The 24,656-nt window shown below is 42.6% G+C and overlaps 1 protein-coding gene across 1 annotated transcript in view; it reads right to left on the minus strand.

Moving 5' to 3' along the window:
- Nucleotides 1–24,656, minus strand: part of LOC126543877 (uncharacterized) — a 204,754-nt gene that overhangs the window by 52,556 nt on the left and 127,542 nt on the right. Inside the window, exons 10-13 of the mRNA XM_050191008.3 lie at nt 18,453–18,529; nt 14,453–14,504; nt 11,259–11,516; nt 259–357 (exon numbers count right to left, since the gene is read on the minus strand). Coding sequence (XP_050046965.1) covers nt 259–357; nt 11,259–11,516; nt 14,453–14,504; nt 18,453–18,529 — 486 coding nt within the window. The remainder of the gene's footprint in view (nt 1–258; nt 358–11,258; nt 11,517–14,452; nt 14,505–18,452; nt 18,530–24,656) is intronic.

Genomic DNA, 24,656 nt, shown 5'->3' on the forward strand with positions numbered 1-24,656 from the left:
GACGTCAGAACAGTGAATAAAAGAATGGCTGCAGTAAGCGGTTGCGCCTTCTTCAGTTGAATCGAACTACGTGTCAGAGTGTCGTCGCTCCCGCAATACAACATCAGCATTCAGAAATTGTACTTAGTTCTTCAAAGGCCCCTGGCTTTATTGGAAATTTGGTTATATACAGAAGACACAAGAGGCCCCAAACTAAACGATATGAACCACCTCAAACAAAAAGTATAACTTGCTATTGCAAGTAAATACAATGCATACCTGGCCTATGACTAGTGTTGCCGAGGCAGCTCTCCTTGCGTACTGCACCATTGCGTTGGGATCGCTCCATTACTATAGCACGCCAGATTGTTTCTCGATCTGGAACAAAAGACAAGGCATTTTCTTCAGAGGTTTTTTGAGAACTCTCATGTGAAACTTCAATGTGTACCTCAAAAAGCATGAATGAAAGTAATAATTTGTTATTTTTAATATAAGTAGTGAGATTAAAATAAAGAAATCTGAGACATAGAACCACATGCGCCTTCCTCCCAATTCCCACACTTCTCTAAGTTAGACCACACAAGAAAATTCATATGCAGATTGGGTGGCTTGAATATTAGCCATAGTGATGTTCATGCTATGCAGGAGAGCAGTGGCTTCACATATGTGGCAAAGGACCTTTGGTGCAGGGAGCAATTGATTAGAAATGACTAAAAATGCTTAGTAATGACCAGTAATGACTAATAATGACTGAAATGACTTGTAATGACTACTAATGACTACAATATGATAAATATGTCTACCGCAGAATTGTAACAACTACAACTGATTAGAAATCACTAAAAATGCTTAGTAGTGAAGTTTATTCTTCTTTTCAAGGAAAAGAGGGGACTGGGACAAAAGGCAGTAAGGCTTGATGAGGCCCTGGTCCCATACAGTTGGCAGTAATAATATAAAGGCAAAAAGAAATGTGCATAGAAGGCGCGACAAATATGTCATAACAACACTACAATGCGCACAGTGAAACTTAATTAGGGAAAAGGACAAACATGTGCAAGGTAATATGGAAGCACTCAAAGTCATACACATACAAATACAATGCATACATGACTAGTGAATTAAGACACGAAAAAATTCAACTACAGTACTTGTCCGCAACAAAGATAGACGGAGAGAAACATATGTATAAACAAACGCTAGATTACATTTTTTTACATTTGAATTTCACTTTCAATCAAACGTCATTTCATGTTTTTCTTGAACATACTTATAAATACAAAGAAATCATCAGTAAAGGGAAACTTGTTGAGGACGTTGGGTACTTGAAAATTTAGCTTTTGTCTACCATAATTAGTGCGCGTTTGCGGAACTCATAGTTTTACCTCTCGAAGGTTGTAATTTATAGTACTGTCAGTAACAGAGTACAAACGGTTTCGATGAATGTATTGCAATGGCCCTAGATAATACACTTGTCAGCTTGTAGTATGCTATGTTCAACAAACAAGGGTTGTGTATGTAATTTTTGTGGTGCGCCGTAATAGCCCTTAATAGCACGCAAGGCTCTTTTTTTTGTAGCAGTAGTAGTTTGTGGTAATTTGAAGACGTAGTCGTACCCAATACAAGATTACAATATGATAGTTTTGAGAAAAACAGTGCATTATACATTGACACGTTTAAAGGGACACTAAATGTTACTATGAAGTCAAGTTAAAGTAATAAAGCAATGCTCTAGAACGTCTAAGGCGTCAATATAATAGCGAACAGAGCTTTAGTAACCGAGAAATTGGGGTAAATGCATGACACGAGTTGAGACCCCCCAGCGACATTCCGGTACTAGCCCGATGACGAAGGCACTCCTCATCATAATTTATGTCACTAGTACTCAACTACTGGTATTAAAAAGATCATTTCATTAGGTTATAAGACAGAAGAAAATGCTACTTGTCTACTTCTGTTCGATTCTAAGAAAAAAATAACATTTTGACATTACCCTGCAGTAGTATGGGTGGTCGAAAGGTTTCGTTTTCGCTCGACTCAGCGGCGTGCGCACTATGGAGTTTCAGTTGTTTCATTATCACGCCGTGCTGCGCTGGTTTTGCTGGCTCGCGAAACTTGCATTTGGAACACGCAGCGAGAATGCCACGTCCATGTGATGTCGTGGGATGCGCGAACGGTCCACGGAACTTGGCCAAGGGCAGTTGCAGCGGCGAATCCAACGTTACTTATCACTGTGTGCTAACGAGTGAACCTCTCCATTCGAAGTGGTTAAGTGCCATACCTCTGCCACATTGCGTTGGCAAAGAGCCAAAAAATCGCATAGTGTGCTCGTTGCCCTTTCGTCCAGAGGATTACGAGTTCAACGCCGACTTACTGAAGTCGTGTGGAGTGCCTTTCAAAGCAATGCTTTCCCGTAGTGCTGATCCGTCCGCCTTGCCTGCATTCTCCGAAGCGCAAGAACAACTGCAGGTCGAAGACGGGGCGGTGAGTGCGGCATTTGGTTTTCACGAAGGAAAAGCTACAAATGTGCTAATATGTACAGCCATGACATACAGTTGCCGTCGTAGTAGTACGCAACGACGCCGGCAGCGTGAGCCCTCAGCAGCAGGTCACGTTCATCAGTGCTTAAATCGCTGAAGTCGAGCCCAGCATCGCTAGCCAATGTGTCGTTGTCAGGGTCGTCCATTGCAATGAGCGTCAAAGTTGGCGTCATAAAATAAAGAACCAGCTTATCGTCACGCGCTTTCCCTTCCGCTAGCCACCATAGTTCCGCTTTCGCGCTGCTGTCGGTTTTGTCTTGGCTGTATGGATGTACGCAATCAAAGGCCTTGCGAAAATCTAAAAATAGGCCAAGCGTATATTTTTTACAATCAATGCTAACTATTATTTTGTCTTTAAAACTAACAGCGCTTGTTTCGTGGACCTATTTTTTATAAACCCATACTGTGAATCAGCAATGACATTGTATTTATGCAGAAAATTGGCTATCATAGAATTAATAATGCTTTCAAAAATTTTTTATAGAACAGGTAATACCGATATAGGTCGGTAATTAGACACTTTATTTATGTCACCACCTTTATATATTGGAACCACTCGAGACAATTTCATTCTCTCATTCTTCAAAGAGTAATGACCAGTAATGACTAATGATGACTAATATGACTTGTAATGACTACTGATGACTACGATATGACCAACATGTCTAACAACAGCTTGTAATGACTACAATTGATTACAAATGACTAAACATGCTTAGTAGTGAGCAGTAATGACTAAAAGAAAGAAGATAAAGAAAAAGAGCCGAATGATAAGAGGAGGAAGAGTAGGCTTTCGCCATTCACATCTTCAGAGAGATCTTAAAAGACCCTGTAATTTTTTACTCATAGTAGCAAGCCCATTATTCCTTTTTTACTGCATTATTTATGGCCTCAAAGCAATGGTTGTCATTTTGGGGAGCATGCACAAGCCTCCTCATACTTGACTATTGAGTTCAATCAGCTTTTTTGTACAAACAAGCTGGTCTAGTCATGCGCCACTTCGCTGAGTGCTTTACAGTACTGTACAGTATTGAACGAGGGCATTTGCACAGGCAGCATTCAAAAAGTAAGAGATTATACTGCTAGTCAAGCTTCTGCCGAAGGTTGATCTGAAATCAATTGCGTGCTCTTGTGTGAGTGAAAACTCCACATGACGGGAAGGATTGCTTGCAATAAAGCTACACATTCAGTGTGATGATGATGATGTGTAGTGTTTTATGGCGCAAGGGCCAGGTATGGCCAAAGAGCGCCATGACAAAGGTAATGTTAGCGGTTCATTGTGAATGATGCAGGCAATGAATTAGACAATGAATTTCTCATGGTATATGTGACATGGCTGTAAAAAGGCCTAAAATCGGTCGCTGTTGATGGCGTAAAATATATAGTTGTTAAAATCATGACTCTAAGTAATGCTGTGGGTTATGGTAATGGGGTTTCGTTAAAAGCATGATGCAATAAAACATAGCATTGACACTTTAGATTCAAGAAAGCCTTTGAGTACAAGGCTGTTATACGTGGGCTAAAAATGTCCTGGCCAAATGATTTCGAGAGTGTCTGTTTCACCTAAAAACGCTAAAACTAGTTTCGGATTAAAAAGCGGTTCATTGCCGAGAAAAAATTTCGGGTGGAGAGGAATATTTTCGCGATATGCGGAAATGAAATACTTTTTCCTCTGTGTTTCTATTGCAGGGCATTGAATGAGAACGTGCAGGACTGTGAGGTTTTGGCCGCACTTACTACAAGTCGGAGGATACCCCCCAGTCAAGAGGTAAGAGTGGGTGCCGTAAGTGTGTCCTATTCTTAATCGACAAAGGAGCACTTCATGATATCGTGATGTTCTCTCTGATACCCAATATCCTAATTTGGGTTTTATCAAGTGCAGTTTATTTGATATCTGAGCATTCCACTGTTGCTGCCAGTGTATTTTCAGCTTGTGACGCAAGTATGCTTTAAGATCTGTGGCTGGGATGGGTATGTTTATATCCGTGTCACTAAAAGCTACTGAAGTAGCTTTCTCGTCAGCAGCTTCGTTGCCTTTTATACCACAGTGGCCAGGTGCCCAGCATAGGATGATCGTTTGTCTAGCACTATAAGCTGAGCACAGCAATGTATACAGTTCATTAAAGACAGTGTTTTTATGTATAAGTACATTCATTAGGGCTCGTACTACACTCAATGAGTCTGTGTACACAATAGCCCTAGTCAGATTGGTTTGCTTGATGTGCTTTATTGCAGAGAGTATTGCATACGCTTCCGCTGTAAAAATACATGTATGTGGGTTCAATGAACCGGATATTAAAAATGCTGGTCCTAGTGCTGCGTAGGCAACACCAGAAGGGGACTTAGAGGCATCTGTGTAGAATTCAGCACAAGAATATTTCTCCTGAAGCTCAAGAAAATGTGACCGTATGTGTGCCTCAGGCGCTCGTTTTGATATTTCTGCAAACGAGACGTCACACTCGATAGTCTTCCACTCCCAAGGCGGTGGAAGCCGCGTAGTTGCCATTATGACATTCTCTAAAATCGGCGCACCTGTTTCTTCGGACAATGTTTCCAACCGAAGGGACAGAGGAGGTCTAGTGCCTGGGCGGTTACGGAAAAGCCTAGCCGTAGACAGGTCGTAAATAACTGAATGGCATGGATGATGGGAATCTGATTTGACCTTGAGGGCGTAAGAGAGAGTTAAATATGTTCTTTGAAGATATAGGGACCATTCGTTAGCTTCAGCATACAGGCTTTCTACGGGGCTAGTCCTGAAAGCACCAGTAGCGAGACGGATACCCAAGTGGTGGACGGAATCGAGCATCTTCAAAGCACTAGGCGTGGCAGAGTTATACACAATGGCTCCGTAGTCAAGACGTGACCGTATAAGGCTTTTGTACAAGCTCAAGAGGCGTCTTCTATCACTTCCCCAAGATGTGCGGGATAAGAGCTTCAGTAGATTCATTGTCCTCAAGCATTTCATTTTCAGATATTTTAAGTGTGGGATAAAAGTTAGTTTGGAGTCTAAAATGAGGCCTAGAAATTTATGTTCTAGACTAACAGATAGCCGTTCTCCATTAAGATCAATAACGGGCTCCGGTATTACGCCTCTCTTATTGGAGAAAAGAATGCATGTACTTTTTTCAGGGTTTAGTTTAAAGCCGTTCTCGTCTGCCCACTTAGACAACTTATTCAGGCCAAGCTGCACTTATCGCTCGCAAATACTAAGATTACATGACTTGTAACCTATTTGGATATCATCCACATATACGGAATAAAACATTGTACGTGGTATGATAGTATGGAGCGAATTCATTTTTACAAGGAATAAAGTACAGCTCAGCACTCCACCTTGTGGCACACCTGTTTCCTGAATAAATAGACGAGATAGGACATTACCAACACGAACATGGAATGTGCGGTTGCACAGATAACTTTGAATCACCTTTAGCAAGTTGCCTCGGATGCCCATTCCAGCTAGATCACGAAGAATTCCGAAACGCCAAGTAGTATCGTATGCTTTCTCCATGTCTAAAAATACTGATAGGAAAAACTGTTTGTGCACAAAGGCATCCCGGATATTTGTCTCGATACGGACAAGTTGATCTGTTGTGGATCTATGTTCCCTGAAGCCACACTGCAAGGGATCTAGTATCTTGTTACTTTCAAGAAAATGCACCAAGCGACGGTTAATAATTTTCTCAAAAAACTTACATAGGCAGCTTGTTAGGGCTATAGGCCTATAGCTGCTGGTCAAAGACGGGTCTTTGCCCTCTTTCAGAATCGGGATTATGAGTGCTTGCTTCCAGGCTGACGGGATGTAGCTGGTAGAGAATATGGCGTTAAAAAGGGAGAGGAGCGTTTTGTGTGCTTCGGGATGCAGATGTTGGATCATCTCGTAAATTATTCGATCGGTGCCAGGAGCTGATTTATTAGAACTATGTAGTGCAGCCTGAAATTCAGCCATATTGAAAGGACGGTTGTAGGATTCATTGCTCTTTCCTTTTAGGTCCAGAGGCAGTCTCTCAGCTTGTTTCTGGTATCTAAGGAATACATCGGAGTAATGCAATGGGCTAGAAATGTTTTCAAAATGTGCCCCTAGAGAGTCAGACATTCAGTGTCAGAGCGCTGATGGTTAAAAGCAATCCGTGGTGAAACAAAAACAAAGTTGCACTTGAAATTAGTCGAATACAACCATCAAACCAACACGCAGTCTCGAGCATGACTGATGTTTGAGACATCATTAAAACAGAGTAAATGTCACAATGGTACTGAGCACGTGCTGGTGGGCGAGTTGGTTATACATGATTACAACGAGGGCGCCAAATAACACAACGAACGAAGGAAGCACAGAAAAATAGCGCCTACGTGGTTGTCTCATGTCGCCTTCCTTCGTCCGTTGTTCTATTTGGTGCCTTCATTGTAGTCGGAATGGTAACCCAACAGAAACTCCTGAGTCTTCACTGCTGAATGTCCTTTAAAAATAATGTTGCCAATCGACGAAAGTGCAAATTTTGTGTTGTTTGTTTGGGGAAGTGCTAAGCACTGGCAACTAGTTTCGACGATACTTCCAGTCGAAGTTTTATTTTTCCAGACTCCCCAATGTGCCAACTGTCAAATCTGATCAACAGTGAAAGTGAAGTCATTTTAAAAGGTGCATGGCATTGCTCGTTAAAGAATGCAAATGGCGCTGTTTAACAATACATTAAAAAACTGTCAATCAAATTGATTGATTTATTTGGGCCCCGTAAGGAAAGAGCGTCTCAGAGATCTGTGGTCGTTATTGACGAAGTTATTTAGATGAATTCATGCAATATAGAGTTCATTCTATTTTCGAATACAAGATTGGTTTTCCAATATATTATCTGGCTATTTTTCTGTGCTTCCTGTATGTGAGAAAAGTAGGGTCTCTTGTGCGAGATTTGGGCTTCATACCAGGATTAGGGGAGTATGTTAAAGTAGCCTGTATTGCTCCTTTTAAATAAGTAATCACAAATAGGCTCTAAAATTACTCTGTTAGCTTTATTATTTAAAGAAAAAAAGATGTCATCAAGACTACAGTTATCAAGAACACATATGATTGGTTTCTTAAAGAACATAACCAGAAGTTTGGAAAGTGAAATAAAACCTAGATACTTGCATTTTACACATCCTTGTGCACGTGCATGCAAAATTTTGCCAAAACTGAGTCACATTAAGTACAAGAATTTTTGCACACATGTAGTAAGCACAGCATAAGATTGAAGAAAAGAGAAAAACGAAATTGAAAGCTTCTAAACATGCTCACTACTGTTGCATACGATCAATTTGCATGAAATTTTGCCATAATGCAGACCAATTTTTCCAGAAGTTGTGAAAAACTTTATCGGTTCTCTACCATAGCCCAGACCTATGCTTAAGTGTAGTCAACTGCCTCGATAACAAAGTACTCAGGACATACAAAATTATTGGTTATACAAGTCACTTTCGCCAGCCTCAATTACTCTGCTGCTTTTGCAGCAAAGAAGTGGTTCTTCATCCTCCTGCTGCGTAGGTGGTACTCTGAGAACCCTTGCAAGCTTCCTCCTCCAGCTGGGCTTTCTTTGCTACACTGCAGTGACAAGATTTAACTTCAGCTGTCTGTGTTCCAGAAATTCTTTCAATTCTTCTCTGGTCAGTTGGGTTGCTCAATGCAATCAGCCCCCCAGTTGAAAGGATGCCAAACCTGCTTTTGTGGCCTCTGTTCAACCACAGTTTGACTATAGGAGTGGCCAAATCCACAACAGTGCATCGAGTGGATCTTGTTTTAGGGTACAGCAAGCAAATCTTGCTGCTGAGAGAGAGCCAAATATTAGAGTTTTCCCTGAATACAGTGGAACAACAGCTTGTTAGTTGTCAGCCTCTGATTTGCACAAAGCTTAGCCTTTGCCTGAGCACTGGTGAATGAGCTGGTACCAATTCAGCCAGGGCTAGTGCTCGCTTGTTGTTGCACTAGGAAAGCTCATCGTCTGGGCAAAACTTGTGATTGAGAGTTCATCACAAGCGAGAATGAATGGAAAAATGAAACCGCTGCAGCTACCATGTTTGGATTAGAATCATTTTTCGCAGCCTTCTGGTTGACAAAACATCTTGATCTTTTTGCATTATAAAAATAGAATGTTGAAGCCTAGTCTTGCAATAATAAAAAAAAATATTTTTTTATCCAATTTTTCAACCCGCATCTCCCCTTAAAGAATGTAGATTCAATAATACTCACTTTGTTCTTACTGTCATGCAGTACACCTCCTATTGCTATTTGATCCAGTGCGCACATTAATTGAAAGGCCCTGTTCATGTATGCCGGGATGGAGCTATAAAGACCCCTCAGCAAAACATTCATGGAGGTTTTAAAAGGCTAGAAAAATTTGCAGTTCCTACCTCAGAAATGACAGAACTCTTGTCTTTGTGGCACATGATGTGAATTCAGTAAGGTGTGCAAATATAAAAAACGTTGAATACGTACAAATTGAATATGAATAACTTCAAACATTAAATCAAATATAGTGCCATTACTGGCCCACGTCCCTTTGGAGTAGCTTTTTAAGCAACCAAAAGTGCATTCCAGAGCAGGTTCATGAAAGTAATTGCAAATGGAGCTTTTAGAATAGGCAGACTATGTGAAAGCAATAAGTACTAGTCGCTGGTTCATAGCTTCAATCTAAATGTTAAAAACCACCACTTCATCACTCCTCACTATGGTCTGCAACAAAACAGTGGTGCCCAAAGATGTGTTAGAAAAGTACATAAATGGTTTAGAAAAGCATGAAAACAGCTGGACGGGCAACATGCACATTTTTAAAGTGTTTGAGCAAGATCTTGTTGCTAAATAAATGTACCCGTTATCATGAAATACTCTGTGAAACAAAAAGAGATATTGGTTATACAGAAGAGGTTCGTGTAAGAGGCATAGTGTCCCCCCTTCACCTCCCTTAATGAAATTAAATGAAATTGGTAATTCTTTTTCTTTTTTTCCTTGTCATATGATCGTCCCAACATCAACTCAAGATTACAGAAGTCTTTTAAAGATAAATTATCCATAATTTTGATAGAACTAATTTTAGCTATGCGGATAGTTGCTTGCATAGGTGGTTTATGTGCTTTGGCAGATGCAGTTTTGGCAAAAAAGTAGTCGGCATATAATAAATATTATTTTTTTTAATTTCACGATTTACACTACACGGTGACATTGAAAATTTAAGCGATAATATTAAAAACATTTCTTGGCCAATCCCCCTATTGTGGGTATGTGCCATATCATGAAAATCATCATCATCAACATGCGGCAATCATCTCAAGAGGTAGTTGGCGTTGGCACGATATAAATACATGCAATTGTGGCCTAATGGTTAGAGCATCTGGCTGCTGAACTGGGGGCCAAGGTTCGATCTCGGCATCAAAGACGCAATTATTTTTAAATTTTTTTTAGTGTGAGCTATTCAGCACGACAGCAGCAGCAGCCATCAGCCACAGTAAAAAAAGTCCAGGAGAGTTTGCAAAGAAAGCTCCACTTTAATAAGTGCTCCATATTTTTCTACATTTTATTCCGATAGCAATTAAATGGACACTCCAGGCGCATTTCTGCTGTTGCTGTCAGTGTCGCCGTAAGATTCAATATAAAGTCCAAGGGCGATAAAATTGTAGCCACACGCCGTATGCTGCTGTATGTGCAAGTGAAAGTGTCTGAGGGTGAGCCGGCGATCGCGGCTCAATCTCACGCGCACAAGCAAGGAAAGCAAGGACAAAGTGTGCCGTCTTCCGCCGCACGCAAGGATCCCGGGGGAGGGTATGGGGAGGAGGAGGGGGGTTCAACTCTGGGCAGCTCGGGCGCGCACAGGCGCCCGAGCCGCTGTATCTTGAAAGCCATCTGCGATGGGAACAGAGTCTGCCGCACACTGTGTTTTCGCGGCTTAGTTCATGCTGATGCGAGATGTAGCACAAAGGTGAACTCACTAGCTGCTGCTGCCATGCTTCGTCACTCCAGTGTTGTGACTGCGAGTTTCTGCGGTCATCGAGTGAGATCTGTTCACGTTTGCTTGCGCACGCATGATGCCATGCTTGCTAAATTAGTTAGTATGCCTATGTTCACAAGTTTATATGGTCGATAAAACTACTATCCTTACTTCGTATAGCTAGCTGTCCACTAATTTGCTATGGCATCCTCAAAGCCACACGGTGGACACATTGCAATTCCACCCGTGCTTGCAGCCTTCAGCGTGAAAGTTGCCACCTCAGTACATGCACTAATGGTAAAAGCACACATCTGCCTGCACTTTCCTCCGGCAAATTTGCTCCCTTAATTCTGAACTGCTGTAACCAACAACTTGAAACACAGGGAGATCAGCAGATGTGCTCTAGCTGCTTTGCGCTTTGGAGAAAAGCGGAACGAAAGAAATGCAGAAAAATGATGACGAGGAGGGAAGGAGGGGATGCATATGCAAATTGCACAATGGCCATACTAAAGCCATTTGACCAGTCCTGTGGCATGAAAAAATTCCAATAGAGCTCTTATTGTCTGCTTTGCAGCTGTAACATCAAGTCATGGGCGCAAAACAGTATCCCTTGACAGTGGCTGCCTGCTGATGTTGGCTGAGATGTCATACAGTGTCCATTGCTCCGATCTGCATGCTGAGCAACCAGGCAACAGTTACAAAAAAAAAAAAAAGTGCACGGCCTTGGTGGCTACAACCAGAGCCATGGCTGCCAATACTAACACCACAGAAAGAAGAGAGATGTGCTCCTTGCCTTCATTGGTCCCAGTGGATGAGAGCCCCAACAGAAGGAGGAACTGACGCTTAAGTTGCTGGTCCGGCTCCCGCATATTTTTGCGTGGTGACAGCTGATCAAACAGCCGCTGCTGCTGCTGCTGCAGCTGCTCACTGGATAGTGCTGCTGGCTCCTCCTGATCCACACACTTCAGAAGTGGGGGTGGTGTTGCACACAGTCGCTCCTCTCTCCCATAAAGACGTGTCCAATGCCGAATAAATTGTTCCAGTTCTAGTTCTAAAAAAGAAAAGTGATCAGGAACAACTAAACAACACTGCCATAACAAAGCATGTCAGAAGGATGTACAATCATATCTTGCAATATATGACAGCAAAATACAAATAATTTTGTCTTCCTTATTTTTCCTAGCTTACATGATAATTTGACTCAAAGAAAGGCATTACCGGTTTCATTTACAAGAAGAAAAAGCTCAAGGCACAAGGGCAACGCTCCCCATATGCCCATCCAACAGAGCGAAATCTGCAATGACTGTAATGTAAAAGAAAATGAAATCCATGCCTCATTATTTAAACAAAAGATGGTTTCAGACAACACAAAGCTCTATCCTTGCACATGATCTCCAGCACTACAAATCAAATTAAATCAAATTAGCTTATTTCAACACAAGAGGAGACGATACAACAGTCACAGCAGTGATGCTGTGGAGTGAAAGCAAAAAGCCACCAAGGCTTCACGAAGGCTTTCACACCATTTCACAGCCTAAACTTCAACCAAAACAATAGAGCATGCAAAAATGGGTGACAGAGCCCCCCCCCCATGGTGCACAGCACAGACAAAAAAAAAGCAAGACGTAAAGTCAGCTTGAAATGTGAAAGTACATGGTTAACAGGTGTACAGCAACAATATCCGTAGCGGCAAAAGAGAGAGAGAGAGAGAGATGAGAAAGAAGGTTACTAACGTTACAATCCTTTCAGGCACTGGAGAACCATGCATTCTGGCAACAGAATTTCATACTTCTACAATATAAATTTTAGCACAAAGAAAGAAATGAAGTACAGTGGAACTTTTATTATTTGTCCCTTATATGAATACTACAACAGATGTCTTGTGATGAATAAGCAAGAGCAAAGCTGCCATGTTTGGAAAGTTTAGCCTTTCCTTTGACCTCTAGCAAAAGTGCATTTAAAGGGACATTAAAAAGAAAAATAACTTGAGCTGCATTAGTGAATTACCATGCCACAATACCCAAAAAGACACTCGTAGCCCAAGAAGATGCTTGGTAAGCTAGAAAAGGCACGAAAACAAAAGACGAGCGGCGGCGACGCATTGAAATTCCCGTACCAGCTCGCCATGATGGCGTGAATTTTGACTCCCGTCTGCCTGGGCCTAGTTAAATGTTTATCCGAAAAATGGACTACATTGTATTTTACACGAGGCAAAGACTGGACTTCGGAACTTTTAAGAAACTGCAACAGCCGAAATGTGAAAAAATACTCTGTAACTAGTGACATCACACCAACATACCAGCCCCGGAGTTCTGGAGCAAAATTCAAAAACGAAACTTTGACTTGTCATTTTCTCTTCTAATAACCTATTACCACGAAATAAATAAAGGTAGAGTTCTTTAAGAATACTTTATCAATCTAAACTAATTGAGTGTTTCACTTTGGTGTCCCTTTAAGATACGGATTGCATGGCACTTAGTGACCGCTGAGTCTGAATTAGTGACAGCCGAGTCTGGCATTACTCGGCAAGATTATGAAGCCAAGACATGCACCAAGGTGTCCTTGAACTGCAGACACATCACCTTGTGAACCCATAACACGAGCTGTCCTAAGTACTATGCATGTGCTGGTGCACGTTTAAGTGCTCTTTTTTTTCTGTATACAGTGCTACCTCAATGATGTGAACATCTCTGGATGGTGCAAAGGTGCCTATCACCCAAATTTTGTATCACCCAAAACATAAAGACAGAGAATTTAAGTGAGGAAGTGGCAGAAAAATGGTCGACCTGGTGAAAAAGATGTTTTTTTGCAATCCTAAGACCTTTCTTTATATCATGACAAAATATTTAGAAGAAATACACAGCATAATTTGAGAAAATTGCACTTTTTAGTGTTTTGTCTTTGAAATCGGAAAGAAAATGAGGCTTCGGGAGGTGCTGTCGCACCGCTGATCACACGAGCGCGCCTTTCTGTTGACGCAGTGCCGCTATCTTGGTATCACCGTAAACATGAGAGATTGATGATTCAGATAGTGGCAGCGCCGTATTTCTTCATGTAGAAATAAGAGCAACAAAAGTCAGAATGAAAAGGGAAAACTAGCTTCCAGATTCATGACTGCAGTCACGTGGTGCACGGGGAGAACTCCTGTTGGGTGAAGCGAATTTGAATCACTGGCGCGGTTCTTTCCCACACATTATGGCAGCAGCAAGCTACGCACTTTGCGCGTTCCAAGGCTGACATTTCAAGATCTGCCTAGTTACCTGGAGTTGCTTTCGTTGCTGTGTCTTAGCTGCTGCTGCCCAATAGTGATAAGGATATGATTTGCCCAAGATAAGCAAATCTGTTTACTTTTCTTTGCAGCGGCAACCCGCCGTGGTTGCTCAGTGGCTATGGTGTTGGGCTGCTGAGCACGAGGTCGCGGGATCGAATCCCGGCCACGGCGGCCGCATTTCGATGGGGGCGAAATGCGAAAACACCCGTGTGCTTAGATTTAGGTGCACGTTAAAGAACCCCAGGTGGTCAAAATTTCCGGAGTCCTCCACTACGGCGTGCCTCATAATCAGAAAGTGGTTTTGGCACGTAAAACCCCAAATATTATTATTATTATTTGCAGCGGCAAAGCTACTTTGTATTGTGTGATCTGACAGGTGAAAAGGTAGATAAGTTTCAAATTGTCATCGGCAACCAATGACGACGGAAGGCGTGGAATACAGAGATATGGCTACCCATGCAAGCAAGCGACGCTGATCTTGCTGATGTGGTAAGACTGGGTCATGTGTGATTGCCGGCTCCTGATAAAGTTGCAAGGTGCCTGAAAACGGCTGAAAAGTTGCATGATTTGCCTAAAGCAGCTTGGGGGCAAGGGTTGCATTCCTTTAGGATATCAATATCTTTACACTGACCCATCAGAAACACTTTTAGGCGAAATTAGTTGAGCAACATAACTTGCAGCTTACAACAATCTTTCATATTTTAATTTAAACTTACCTCTTTTCTTCTGGTGACTTGTGAGCTCGAAATTGCTAAAAAACTGTAACTTCTGAAAATAATAATAATAAAAAAAAATCAGTCACATTTCCAAACAACAGTAAACCATAAAAAAAATGCAAGGAATGGATTGTATACGAACAGTTCAAGCTACTCCAATATCCATGTAGTACAGACTTGATACACACTAGAATATATGCCAATGCAAAGAAATAATAGTTTCAGCCTGTCTGCAATTATGTAATATCAGGTCAAGAGAGACATAGATATAAGCAGCCAGGTTGGTGGTGCCATCTCGTGGTGTAGAGTGTAACCAGAGAGGACATGGAGGTATTATTTCAATAACCAATTGTAGTCTACTTAGCTTCTGATGTAAAGTATTGCCAGCAACATAACCATTAACATGCAGTGCTATTATAGGGTGTCTACCAAGTTGACATTCCCAAATTCCCCGAGTTTTCCAGGTTTTCCTTGAATGCCTTTGCAATATTCCCTGAGAGACAGAGAACTTTGTTTTATGTCAACATGGGCTCCCTACATCATGTCGCCCAATGGCGTGACTCACTTAGCAAGCATGTTAGAAAAAAAAAAAAAAAAAACAGCTTAATCCAATTTGAATAGTACGGGGTAGTGTTTATCTTATTCAAAAAGAAAACAGAAGGGAGGGGCTAGTAAAATGCACAGCGATTAAATATCTCCGAAAGAAATAGTAAAACCCATTGCAAATTGAGTCAAACATTCTCAAATACGAATTAAAAAGGGATGCATACAGAATATTTTCAAATATGAGCTATTTCTATGAACTGATAGCAAGCCAATTGGTATGAAGCCTGAACTTTATCACAAGTGAGATTCTCTCGTAACAGCTGGTAAGTCAACCTCAACTGTACTGACATACTCTCAGCCTGTGCACAACGCCTCAGTGTTGCGTTTCACTGTTTTAAAGAGTTTTTTTGCTTGGATGAGGGACACCTGCATCTCGGTGTCAACCAACACTGCTTTTAGAGTGAAAGCTCCTTCAAAATAGCGGCAGCATGCTTCCTTTCCTGTTCATTTCTCAATGCGTATAGGTCCTTTGTCTTCTTGTTCTCCTTCCGCTGCATGTTCGCCACACTGACTATTTGAAGCATCCTCTTCGACAGTTGTGCAGTTAGCGTCCGATTTTTCTGACTCCCTAGGGGCCGCGAAAACATCCGAAAAAATGAATGCATGTCTTTTACAGCCCTTAAAGGCTCAAATCACCACAGGCACGCCCGAAAAAGCTCTGAAGGCCTGCCAGTATACTTATTAGGCATATCGGTGCTCGTGCTATGACAGAAGATGGAGGGTGCACGCGTGTATAATTAAGGAATACATACTGTGTCCCGTGACAGTTGCTCCTTCCCACACTTGTTAAGCTTCACAGCGTAACATTACTGTAATGAGGTGAAGCTGACTTTTGGGAACTGGCATTATGCAACGTGCCGTGCTTTCCGCACTTCGAAGCCAATTGTGATGACCACAAAGGCACACCGCCTTTGTGGTCATAGGTGCACACCGCCTTTGTGGTGTCGGTGCCATTGCTGACAGGGGCGAATTCTTTCAATTAAAAACACGGTACAGAACGGCAAGAAGCTTAATACAGAACCTCGAAGCAGCCATGCCTAGCACTGCCGCGGTGGCGGCTACGGCTGCCAGCGAATCTGCATGCAAGTGTGCCGGTTCGAGGCGGCGAGGTTATCAAAATGGCGGCGGTTGTGGCTTTTATTAATGCCATTTCGGACCTGTGGTCATGGCAAAAAGTCCGGCAAATCGGATGGCAAAGGGTTCTTGCATCCGAAAGTTCAGACGTTCTTATACATTGACCCTATGGGGTACATATGGCGCCGCGAAGCCATCCAAATTATCTGGAAAGTCTCTCGTTGACTGTACTCTGGCAACTCCTCCAGCTGACTACGCGGCGTCAAAGACAATTCGTTACGACTGCTCTCTGTTACTCGGGACAGCATTACTGTAACTTTGGGTTCCCTTTCAATGAAATTACAGCTAATTTTTCCTGATAGAAGCACAAATTCCCTGAGTTTTCCCCGAGTTTTTCCAGACTACTGAAAATCCCTGAGAATATCCGGTTTTCCCGGTTGGTAGACACCCTGTTTTATCATTTTCCTTCGACAAGGGCCCTTCATGAAACAAAAAACCTTTTAGACTGGCACACAAAAATAGATACAGGAAAGGCACCCAGGTTCATAAATCAGGGTGTCTAGGAAATCTCACTGAATATATTCCGTGGCTTTTCCAGGTTTTGCATGACTTTTGCAGTGAAAAGGCAATGCCTATGCGTTCATTAAAGGGACACTAAAAGCAAATAGTAAGTCGACGTGGACTGGTGAAATACCGTTCCAGGAACCTCGCAACGCTTGTTTCGTGCCAAGAAAAGACTAAGCTTATGAGAAAATTGTATCTGAAGGGTCCAAATACCTTTTTTGAAATTCAAATCTCCTGCCACCCAACCAGGGGAGTGATGATGTTGCATACGCCATCACCACCTTTTGCTGCAGTCAGCGAGTAAAGCGGCGCTTGACAGACAGCGGCACCGAGCCAAAACAGAGCGCCGGATTTACTGCTGCAGCTTCTTTTTGGTCAAGTGCTGTAGACCGTTCAGTTATTCCGCGATATTACATGGAAGTTGAATTCTCTGCTACTTGCAGTTTGTGCGAATTTCGCGAGCCAGCAAAACTAGCGAAGCGCTAGCAATCTCGAAACTACTGAAACGCGAAAGCGTGGGCAGCGCAGAATCGAGTGAAAATGAAACCTTTCGACCGCCCACGTTATTGTCAACGGTAATTTCGATTAGTTCTTTTTTGTAAATATGAAATGAAACTGGACAAGTAGCATTTTATTTCATCTTATGATACGAAAATGTTTTTGCAATGGGTAGTTGAGTACTAGTGACTGAATTCAACTGAGGAGTGCTTTCGTCATCGGGCAAGTGCTTAACGTCCCAAGGGAGTCCCGCATTTACCTCGATTTCTCTATTATTAAGGGCCTGTTCGCGATAATATTGCCGCCTTAGAGATTCTCGAGCACTAATCTATCACTTTAGTTTCACTTAGTATGTCCCTTTAGTGTACCTTTAAAATTTGCATTCAGTGTAACATATCAGTTCATATTTCCTTTAACAGCAACCACATGTAAAAAAAAGGGAGGGGTAGGGGGGGTCCAATTTGTTCTTTCTGAGTGGTGATGCTTTATTTTGACAAAAAGTGAACTATGCAGATAATATATATATATATTTTTAATGCAAATGCCTTTCTGCATTTCATAGTAATCTATAAGTCATGGGGAAATAAGTGGGAATGTGTTACTTCTATATGAAGTATGAGGGCTGGATCAATAACAAAAAATTTTAGAAAAGTTATGCAAGAGAGTTATCCCCTCATTCAGAAATGTGCCTTAACTTCAAGCCCATATGTGACTTGGACAAAATAATTCCCGATAAGAACACTTCAAGAGAAACACAATGAGCGTCTTGGCCACGTTCACTCCAGGCATCATACAGATTAAGTCATGCCTGTGCTTCAATTTGAGATTAATTTCTGAATACGGCGGTAAGTGCAGTGTTCGGTGCATCAGCAACTTACTACACTTCATGCATATTGCAGTATTTTGCTTTATTACTTCACAGCAGTCTGTAGAAACTGCTAAGGATAATTTGCCATGCCTCTTTGCCTCCTTCTCCAACCCAAACAAAGCTACAATGTACCTGACATGTAAGCCTATAATTTACTTTTATTTTTTTAATTTCCGCAATGCATTACTTAGACTTTACAAAAGCATTGATAAAAAAACTTCAACACTACTTCTTGCTCGCAATACTTCACACATAGAGGAAGCTACTATTTACTAGTTAATATTCTCTTAATACACTCATAAAAGGGATGGCTGTCCTCAATTTCTAAAATGTTTAAAATCAGGTGTGGCGTGCTAAGACCAAATACAAAAAGATGGAAGTCTATCTCACTTTAGGGTTGAGATCAAGACACAACGGGGGACCTGACCAAATGACAGGCTTCTGCAGAGTGAGTTCCCAGTCATCATCTGCAAAAAAAAAAAAGCATGAACTTTTCATCATGGCCTTTCACACAAAACTACAAAGAGATGTTGCACACATTAACATAAAGCAGCTAAGTTAAGAAAGTCATAATAAAGTACCCTCAGAACCTTATACAGTAAAAGCTCATTAATTCGAATTCCGCGGGGATGCTATGAAAATTCGAATTATAAAAAATTCTAACTAATGAAAGTCAGAGAAAAAAATCGCTCGGTTAAGGCGCGTATAGAGTCTGACGTGGCGGCAGCATGCGCGCACACGCTACGTCACGTTGGCGTGGACGATGTCTATACTTCGAAGCACTGGCGTAGCCAACGTAAACGGACGCGGCCAGCGCGGTCTGACGCGCCCGACGTCGAGATGGCTCTTACTCCATCCGCGCGTTCGTTGCGCTGACAGGGGCGGAGGAAAAAAAAGATGCCGCAGTCTCGCGCGAAAAGTGAAGCATCGATTGCGATAGAAAATTAGTAGATAGCTATACGAAGTAAGGATAATAGTTTTATCGGCCGTATAAACTTGTACGCATTCGCTTACTAAATAAATTCTACGCGTACACAGGTAAGCATGAACGCATCTCGCTCGATGCCCGCGGAAACTCGCTGAAGAACGCTGGAGTGAGGACACGCAGCAGTAGCAGCGAGCGAATTGACATTCGTACAGCTCTCGCTTCAACGCGAACGAAACGTAGAAAGCACATCGCATATGAAGCTACCGGCACTAAGTGCACTCTGCAAACATCACAGATCGCTTTGAAGATGAGGCCCACGCGGGCACACACTTTGGCCACGTCGCAGATCGCTTTCACGATGCAGCGCCTGCATGGCCGCGCTGTAAGCAGCAGCCGCCGAAGATCGTCCCCCCGTCCCTCCCTCGCCTCGCCCCCCTGCCTCGCGCACCTTCCCCTCTCGCGCACGCGAGATTGAGCAGCGTTCGCCGGCTCACCCTCGCACGCTCGTACACAAAGAACAGGGCGCGCGGCGACGGTGTTATCGTCCTTGCCGCTGATCGAAAAAGCAAAGCTGCGCGACCCGCGCGGCGACGTCAGCGTGCTCCCGCGCACTAGCACCCTCCCCATCCACGATGACGCGGAGTTAGAATTATCGGTGGCGGTGCGGATTTCAGTGTAAATAAGCGGGATGTGTTACATATTGCTTTCAATACATTGTTGGACGGACCGCGGCGACTACTTCAAATTATACGAAATTTCGAATTAACGAGTAGCGAATTGACGAGCTTTTACTGTACATCAAACCTGATAATTTCAACCTCAGCAAGCTAGCTGTTTTCTACTGTTCACATCAAGTACATATAACATTTCTAAATGGTGCTATAGAACCCTCAAGATAACAAGGTTCGTAGCACTTCTTGTGGAAAAAAAACTTTCAAGGCAGTGACAAAATATTTTCAAGGATTAGAGCCGCCGATGCCTGGCAACTCGAAAACACCGTTTTCACTGCATTGTATGAAAACCGAATGAGCAAACAATTTTTTATTGCACATGAAACAAAAAAGTGCTCGCTAATTCTTTTCCCCATAATTACAGTAGCTTAATATAAACCACTACCAGCCACCACAAACTAGATGGCTTCCTACCACAAAGATGCTAATCACATTAGATTGGCTTGACTCTGCTTGCAAAACCTCGTAGATAAATACACAAATAAAAGCCAGTAAGCTTAACCAAAAGGCAACTTCAATAACTTTAAGCAATCCATGAAATGCATGAGCTCTCAGGGCTATGAACAAGGCCATTTTACATTCAATGGTTTTTCAATGGTTTCAAAGGCCATTACAGAACCCTGGTACAATCATTAAGCTTACACTACAAAAGACACGTACAAGCCACACAAATAGCATGCTTGTAATTCCAAGTGCCAGCCACCAGATGTCCTCATCCTCTTTATTTTAATTGTGCAGCAGATTCCTTTTCAGGCAATTAAGGGGCCGCAGGCCAATACTTACAGTACTTTCATGAATTCAAGTAGTGACAAAGGGTTTAAAGTAAGCGTTCTCCAGTAGTAGGTTGCCAAAGACATGGTCTGCTTAGTTTCTCATTTCTCGTAAAAGGAAAAGAGAGATAAAAAAAAGAAAACCATGCTCTGCTCAGACACTGAAATACAGATACAAACCTTGTTATAACGAAGTCATATCCGACACGAAAATACCTTCATTATTGTATCAGCCATTGATAAGCGTTGATATTAGCAAAAAATTTCAATAAAGTCTATGCGAAAAAAGTTCAAGCATGATGCCTCCAACAGGGCAGCAAACAGTCTCCTGGAGATTTTTCATGGCTTGCCGTGTGGATACATGGCATGGAAACAACAAATTACACCTATGTGCTCTGCATCGTTGCATATTAGCAATAGTTCAATCACATGAGATCGGCACGTTGGTTTGCCAGCTGCTGTCCAACTAAGCCACATGCTCCAAATCAATGTTTTATTACAATTAGCTCCTTATACAGTCGCGGACCAACTCTTTCATGCACAGAGGAAACCATGCATGGACGTGAACTTTGCTACTACTGCAGTCGGTCAAGCCAGTGCATATCTCACTCTCGACTGCTGATGAAGTCTTCTGGCATGAACATATTAACAGGGAGCTTCCCGTGAAAGTTAGTCATCAGCTGCTTCACTGGTAGTTGGCAAATTTCCTCACAGCCATACTGCCTAGGCCACTGTGCCTAATCAGCACTGCTTGATCAAGAGTCAGAAACTGAAGTTGTGCTTTGCTGTTGAGTCAACATGTGAACTCTGTTCACAACAACCGTGTTTGCAGCACCGCACACATGAATCATGTCAGAAAAATCTAGCAGCACACCATGTGGTGTCTGAAATTTCAGCTGCCAATACACATTGGTTCTAGAGGTAGGTGGCAGTGCCAAGGGGAAGTCCAAATAATAGCACAGGTACGAAAAACAAGGCTCCTGAAAAATCAATCGGCAACTGTATTCAACATTAGTGCTACCACAGAACCAAAATACAAGAGTGTCTTGAAAAGAAATATTCACTTCGCTAACCCAGATAATGTATCAGATCACAAGTTTTTGTTACAGCAGCAGAATATGCACTGAAATAAAGCATGACCAGCCAAATTTTAAAATTTACTTCGTTATATCTGATTTGTTATATTGAAGTTCAATGACATTTTCTTTGAGTATAGGCACCATATCCAACTCTACTCATCATGGACTCGCAATGCGCCTAACTATAAGAAAATGTGGTACAGTCAAACCCACTTATAATGATCCCAGATATAACAATCTCTCAGTTATAATCACAAAAGGATAGAAAGTTGGGCGAGTTCGTACGATAACATACTCTTGGATTGCAGCATGAAGTCACACACACACAGATTAGAAGAAGACAGGACGAGCGCTACCTCTCAACGAAATCTTTCTTTACTGAAACTATCAACGTATATACCATAAAAACCCGCGTATAATATGATGTTCTTTCCTATTATTAGTGTCCCAAATTTTCGCCTTGTACTATATGCAGATCCGAACAAAAATTTCAGTCAGAAATTTGGGCTACAAGTTTTGGTTTCGTTATTGCTGCATGGCTATGGCTTGACTTCGTTATAGCTGCGTGGCTACGGCTTGGCTTCTTTATTGCTGCGTGGCTACAGCTTGGTTTCGTTATTGCTGCGTGATTACAGCATCATTTCTTTATTGTTGAGTGTGCACCTTGGCAGCACATGTGCAAACCATGCTTCGCGAAGTGCATCTTTTTTATTCCGCATTGAAGGACCAAGATGTCCGGACCATGAAAACAGTACTTGGCTGCTTTCAAGAGAAAGGTTATTTTAGCCGCACAGGGCATCGGCAACAGTGCGGCCGGGAGGCAGTTTGGCGTCAACGAGGGAAGCATTCGCGGATGGCGTCGCAGGTCGTCTACCAAGTTGACATTTCCAAATTCCCTGAATTTTCCAGGTTTTCCCTGTGTGCCGTTGCAAAATTCCCTGAGTGATGCAGAACATATTCTACGTCAAGACGAGCCGAAACCATATCGCCCGATGCTGTCACTCTCTAGTAAGCATATGAAAAAGATTTTTAAAAAAGACGACTTAGTCCAATTTGAATACTAAGGAGTAGTGTTTATGTTATTCAAAAAGAGAATAGAAGGGAGGGGTTAGTAAAATGCACAGCAAATAAAATGTCTTAAAAAAAAAAATGCAAATCGAGTTGGACATTTTCAAACACAAATAAAAAAGGGGATGCATACAAAAGCAAATACTTTCGAATATGAGTTATTTCTATCAACCGATAGCAAGCTCAGTGGTATGAGGCCCGAACTTTGTCACAATTGAGATTCTCTCTCAACAGCTCGTAAGTCAACCTCAACTGTCCTGACATACTCTCAGCCCGCGCACACCGCCTCATGTTGTGTTTCACTGCTTTAACCCTTTGAGGGTCAAATTATTTGGAAAAAAAGCTTTCCCAGGTGGTCAAATTACTTTATTGCGGATCTTGAATGTACAAAATGTGTAAAGTCGGGAATAAATAGTAAAAAAAAAATAGGAACAGTATTTTGGTGTCTGCATCACTCAGAACTGCAAAATGTTCAATAGTATTTCAGAGTGTGGTACTCCTTCAAACACGGGTTTACGCACGACGCCTTATCGCAGTCTGCACACCTAAAATGCTTGTCTGTTCTGCTCTTGGGGTGACGAGTTGTGTTGGCGCACACATGACATCTTCTCTGTGCGCGGCTGCCTTGGGCAGAGGTCTGAGGCACCCTCTCGCGTAAGCGCGTTGCCGGAGAGAGCGAGAATACCTCGTGAGCGGTGGCGATAAACAAGCTAAGAGCAGCACCAATCAAGATAGAAATCAACTTCCGCCGGCCCTGCGAGAGCGTGCCAACAAAGAGAAAAATCACGTTTCGCACGCCTCCGTTGCGATCACGCGGCGGAACCGAAACTGCGAAAGCGCGTTGCCACTGAGAGTGAGAATACCTCACGAGCGGCGGTGATAAACAAGCTAAGAGCAGCGCCAATCAAGATAGAAATCAACTTCCACCGACCCTACAACTGAGTGCCGACAAAGAGAAAAATGACAATTCGCACACCTCCGTTGCGATCACGCGGCGAAACCGAAACCGCAAAAGGGGTGTTGCCACAACCTGCGCGAAGCGCTGAAGCTAGAAATCAGTTTTGTTTATCTCCCCAAGAAGGTACCACAAATTTCAAACGCTTCTTGTAAGTTCTAAGAGGTGGCAGCACCTCCCTGAAAGCACGCATCATCATTAGGGCGCGAAATTTCAAACAGAGGGTCGAAACCGTACCCGTACGGCAAAGACCTTGCGGGACAGAAAACCGCCGCCGTACATGTATGGCAAAAACATTCAAAGGGTTAAAGAGTTTATTTTGGTTTGGAAGAGGAACACTTGCATCTCGACATCAGCCAACACTTTGCTTTTTTAGCTCAAGCTCCTTCAAAACGGCGGCAGCACGCTTCCTTTCCCGTTCATCCCTCAATGCGTAGGTCCTTTCTGTTCGTGTACTCCTTCTGCCCCTCGTTCGCCCCACAGACCATTTGAAGCATCTTCTTGGTCAGTTGCACAGTCCACGTCTGAGTTTTCGAACTACTTAGGGGCCGCAAAAATGTTCGAAAAATTGGCAAGTTGGAAAAAATAAATGCATGTCATTTACTGCCCTTAAGGGCTCAAACCGCCACAGGCACATTTGAAAACGCTGTGAAGGCCTGTCAGTTCAAGCATTAGGCATATCGGTGCTTGTACTGTGGCAGGAGATACCGGGTGCACGCGTGTATGATTAAGGAATACATACTGTGTCCCGTGGCAATAGCCCCTTCTCACGCTTGTTATGCTTCACCGCAATACTTTTGTGTGAGCTTCACCAAGTAACATTTTCGTACAGAGGCAAAGCTGACTTTCGGGAACTGGCATAATGCAACGCATCATGCTTTCCAAGCTTTTAAGCCAATCGCGAGGACCACAAAGTTTGAGTCTGCGCCAATGCCGACAGCAGCGAATTCTTTCAATAAAAACACGGCACCCAAAGACAAGAAGCTTCATAGCGAACGTCGAAGCAGCTAGGCATAGCGTTGCCGCAATGATGGCGTGGCTACAACTGCCAGCGGAACGGATC

Source organism: Dermacentor andersoni, chromosome 1 (genome assembly GCF_023375885.2).
Source record: "Dermacentor andersoni chromosome 1, qqDerAnde1_hic_scaffold, whole genome shotgun sequence".
NCBI lineage: Eukaryota > Metazoa > Arthropoda > Arachnida > Ixodida > Ixodidae > Dermacentor > Dermacentor andersoni.